Source organism: Lupinus angustifolius, chromosome LG10, assembly GCF_001865875.1.
Source record: "Lupinus angustifolius cultivar Tanjil chromosome LG10, LupAngTanjil_v1.0, whole genome shotgun sequence".
Lineage (NCBI taxonomy): Eukaryota > Viridiplantae > Streptophyta > Magnoliopsida > Fabales > Fabaceae > Lupinus > Lupinus angustifolius.
The window spans coordinates 14,987,016-14,992,336 of NC_032018.1; the positions used below are offsets into that span (position 1 = coordinate 14,987,016).

Below are 5,321 nucleotides of genomic sequence, written 5' to 3' on the forward strand. Positions count from 1 at the left end.
AATTTATTGATTTTTCATTCTCACACTTAATATTTATTTTTATTTCCCATATAAAGTTTCATACCCCACATAATTAACTTATGACTTTCTCAACTCCATTAAAACCCAGTTTCAAACCTATATGTTTTTCATACCAACATAACAAACGACAACATAACTATTTAAATTTTAATATTTCCAATTTTAATATCATCAATATCAACTAATATTGTATTTGTAATAAAATTGAAGTTCATTATGTAAGAATTACAAAACAATAGCGTTTAAAATTGTAATTCAACATCGCTTTCAAGCGCTGTCTATGTGAGCATAGTAGAATGTAGGGTCATATTTAATAGCGCTCGCTTAAGTGAGCGTTGTTAAATGCTTGCATTCTACAATGCTCATTTGTGTGAGCATTGTAATAAGCAGTTATTAAATAGTACTCCTTCATACAAGCGCTGTTAAACGATCATGTTCTATAGCTCTCACTTGAGTGTATGCTGTACAAAGTAGGCATTCAAGAGCACTCCTTCAAGTGAACGTTATTAAATGTCTAATTTCTACAGCGCTCCCTCAAGCGAGCATTGAAGAAAGTTACACTTTCTGTGGCACTTGCTCAAGCAAGCGCTATTGAAGCTAACAAATATATTGTTTGATATAATAGAAGTATTGTTAAAACATTAATTGTTATATCAAATTCTACCTGTATACATGCATTTAAATGAAATACATGTAACAATAAATATATATATATATATCCAAAAAAAATATATTAATGCAACAATACTTAGTGCATTATTTATTCACAAGATAATATTTTGGCATAAGCATTACAATTAAAAACAAGGAGAATTTAGATAATGTTATACAAATATCAAACAACACATGTTTAAGCTTTTTTTTCTTACTTTTCTTTATTCGATTGAGACTTGTATTATCCTAGCTTGGAAGAGAAACACTATATATTCCCTTCAATTTGTCTTGCAGTTTTTTGGGGTGAATACTTCCCCACATCCAGTATTATATAATAGTGTTTTTATATAGATATGTCATATACCCGAGTATCATAGATACTTTTGGACATGAGAGACATTATGTCATCTCTGGTATTGATAGCATGAATCACTCGAATTGTTATAAGTATTGTGTGTTCGGACTTTGAGCATGTCCTTTGTTTCCAGTCCATGATATTTGTGTTTCCCTTCTTTTAAGAAACGGATGAGTATAATAGATATGGATATTTTGTGCGATTTAAAAATGATCTCCTTTCATAATGTTTGGGCTCGAATATGGTTATTATGATTTTATTCTTAGTGATTCTATTATTGTTTCGATATTGGACACTTGCCCATTTTGTCATAGCACCATGTCATAACATAAGAGCATCCTCTTAGATGTGGAATCCATATAAAAATGGTTGAGAACATGGCAAACGAGGAAGAAGAAAGGAGAGAATGGGAACAAGGGAAAGTGAAACACATATTTAAGTCTTATATTCTATTTATGATAACCTTTACTCATACCATAATACAAGTTTAAAAAGGCATTGTCGATGATCAATTTGTCCAAGGTAGACATCATGATAGAGAAACGCCGACTCTACTAAATCTCAATTTTTTTTGATATAATATTTTATCCTCAATGCAGCATATTAAAATTCATTCTCTCATCATCATCATACTATCATTCAAAGCCCATACATTTTCAGGTTTTCATGGCCATTACTTTTAATATTTTTTATTTAAAGAGTTGTGGATGGAATATAAACTATGTCAAATGGAAACCCAAAAGGGCAATAAAACACGAGAATAATAGAATTTTGAAAATATAATGGAACGTAAACTTATGTTTTTGGAAGGTTCTTAATTTAGCAATAAAGATTTCACATACTAGCTACATCCTCAAATATGCTTTTGTTTTTTAGATTAACATGGTTTTCCTTCTGTTCATTAATGTTTTAAACCATTTTTAGTCCTTAAATATCACAAAAGTTTGGTTTTAATTTCAATAAGTGGTGTCATGATTAATATAAGTTGGATCCTCTCTAATACCGAAGATGCAAGTACATCAAAAAACAATTTAAATACATTAAGATGTAACACTTTTATTCTTTAGATATAATAATATGACACTTTTATCCTTTATTTTAAGTGTAAAAGCATAACTAAAACAACTACTAAAAACCAAGCTTTTAGATGTATCAACAAAGGTTTCGAAACTAAAGTTAAAATGAAGTCAACTTAAAAAATGAGCATAATTAACAATATCAAATAAGAGTATTTGATTGCTAATATTACTATTTGTTGACAAATACATTATCAACCTCTCCAAGTTCACTCAATAGAATCTAAAGCAATATAAGAGAGGAACTCAAATTTGGATGTAAAATGAAATTCATCAAACCATACATCTTGATTATTTAGGTAAAAGTTCACACTCATACGATTTAGATATAGACTTAAATTAAACCTATATTCTTTTATTTATTTTCTATTCATTGTTTTTGGTGCTAGTTCTTTAGAAGTTCAGCATCAATATCCTTACAACCCTTAGTTATAGAATCCATGTAATGATATGGAGGTTCAAGACTCTCATTAACCTTCTCATATTCAATAGTCCATTTAATAGAAGCACTTCCATCATCTTTTTCTATCACTTGAATGGTGAGAATGTAAACCTTGTAATGTTGATTCATTTCACCATCAAATATGTTGTATCTGATCCACTTGTTCTTTTCATCAATGGCTTCAATTTTCTCCTTAAATGTTGCTACTTTACCATCTGTAATTTTACCACCAATTAAAAACAGTGAAATAAAAAATTTAAAAGTGAAATAAAACATTAAAAATGTAAATGTATTACCTTTAAGTGTTTTAAGTAGTGTTTATAAATCTGATTAAAATATTAGTAGGTTGATTCTCAAAGTTGTTTTATGTTTCTAATTCTCTAGTTTTCTATTTGTTTCATTTTGGTTCTACTTCATACCTTTCTACAATTGTTTTCTCCTCAACCAAAATTCACAATTTTAATATTGACCTCAAAATGAAAGTTACCAAAACCATTCTATTATTTTTTATTTAAATTATAACATTTAAAAAATAATTTTTAAGCTATAAATTTGCGAAAAAAACTAAATTATATAATCAAATTGAAAACATATGATAACTAAAACACATGAAAAAAAAAATTGAGCTCGAATTTAATAATTTAACTGGAAACTTATATCCTTAAAGAAAGAAAAATGAAAGTTGTATAATTACCTACTAATTCAGACCATTGTTTAACTGAACCTATGGTATGCCAATCCCCTTGGAGCAAAGTAACTTTTTCTACTCCATCAACAATAATTGGAATGCGTTGAAGTTGCTTTGTGAAGAGATTGAACCACTTAGATGCTGGTGCTTTAATCCCAATTTCAGAACTTAATATACCACTAAGAGCCATGCCTAAGAAAATAATCACAAAATATGTATTTTATTATTATTATGCAATGCAACAAAGAAGGATGAAAGAGTGAGAATGAGAGTAACCCCTATTGGATCTTAAATAGAGAATATCTTTATCACTTGCCAATTAAATTATTGGATTAGTATGATAGAGTGAGAATAGTATGCTCTATTAATTTAGCTATGCATTAAATTTAAATTGCACAAATTTCTTGGCTGTCATTTTCTAATTGATATTGAGTAGACTAATTTCTCAAATTTTATAAAATTTGAATATATGTAACAGAAAGAGAATAAATAAAAAAAATCACATATAAATTGAGCTCAATATACTGTTTTTAGATTTTGTTAGGACCATATTTATGCCTTTTTTGGAAATTTCAACTTCATGTTACAATCTACCATTTGAGGAGAAGGATTTGTTTGCGAGTTGAGTTTTGGAGGAAAAGAAATACTTAAAGGTTATCTTACAAGTGTATTTCATAGCTCTTAAGCCTTTTCTTTAACTTCTTTCCCCTCCAAAATCCAACTCACAAACAAGCCGTAAGATGGTGTAATAGTTTATAGTAAAAAAAATACTTATAAAGATATATTAAAAACAATTTTTTTAATTTTTTAATAAGCCACAAAGAAATTTAAAATTATCAATCAGAATTGTTGTTGATAAATGCATGGAATATAAAATATAGTTTTGAAATCTTTGATTTCAGTACTTGAATGAATTATTAATTTGAATCTACTACTGAGTTTGACAATAGGAATGACTTGGATGAAATTGAAAATGGTTTAATAAGTGGGTAGAAATAAATTTAAAGCTCCAGCTACAATTGAATAATTGATAGAGTTAATAACACAAACAATTAATCAAATAGTTACAATAATTATCAATTATTAACTGTATATTATTAAAATAATGAATTATATAAAAAAAAATTGCTCATTTATTATTACAGATTTTTCTTTGGGTGATTGGCTATTTCAATTTCTCCTTCAAAAATAAGACAAATCATACCTTTTAGAAGGAAAATTTATGAGCACGGATGGACAATTAGATACTTTGGAATTCATGTTTATGACTTTCTAATTTTAAAATAGTTTGTGCCTGAATAAGCATCATGACCAAGGTTCAATGATTTGGTAACAAATTAATCTTTTGTCTTTCATTAAACACTTAAACGGGTAGAACTTTTATTTGAGAAATTTTTTATACACTAACGGTTTAATTTTTTAGATTATCATTATATTATTTATCATTCATATTTAATTATATTGATAGTTTAATAGTAGCGACTCATGAAAATAATGAATATTTGTCTTTGATGTCATATGTTCGAGTTGTATGAGGCTCCCCTTTATAGAGAATAAAATACTGCAAATGTATTTAAGTTTGTGGGTGACACGCTCAGTTATTCATAGATCGGTGAGGTCACATATTAGGGCTGTGATGTTACTAGTGACACGCTCGATATATTCGTGAGTCCAGGGATCACATATCAGAACTATGGTGTTATATATGCACACGAGTCCAAGAATCATAGACCTCATGCTTCAAGTTTTCTTGCAAAGATCTATGTCAAATTATTTTATTGTTCAAAACATTGACTTTTTCAATTCAGTATCATATTATTATTGCAAATAATAGTTTTTTGCTTAACTATTATTGATTTTATTTTCCAAAATTATTAATTTTATCTCATTTAGCACCAATAACTTGTTTACCCAATACTAATAGCATTTGAATATCATGCATTGCACGTATAAACAGATTTGCTGTAACATCTAATATTTTGACATATATACTTTTACTTTAATAATAAGAAAAAAAATATAACAATAAATCCTGATTGTCAAAATATATCATTAAATGTATGTGTTAAGCTCATTTACATGATA

At 27.8% G+C, this 5,321-nt stretch overlaps 1 protein-coding gene across 1 annotated transcript; it reads right to left on the minus strand.

Moving 5' to 3' along the window:
- LOC109357696 (MLP-like protein 31) lies at positions 2,249-3,501 on the minus strand. The gene is made up of 2 exons (XM_019601708.1): positions 3,243-3,501; positions 2,249-2,763 (listed from the first exon to the last, which is right to left on the minus strand). Exons 1-2 carry the CDS (start codon positions 3,424-3,426, stop codon positions 2,492-2,494), a joined length of 456 nt encoding a protein of 151 aa, XP_019457253.1. The 5' UTR covers positions 3,427-3,501; the 3' UTR covers positions 2,249-2,491.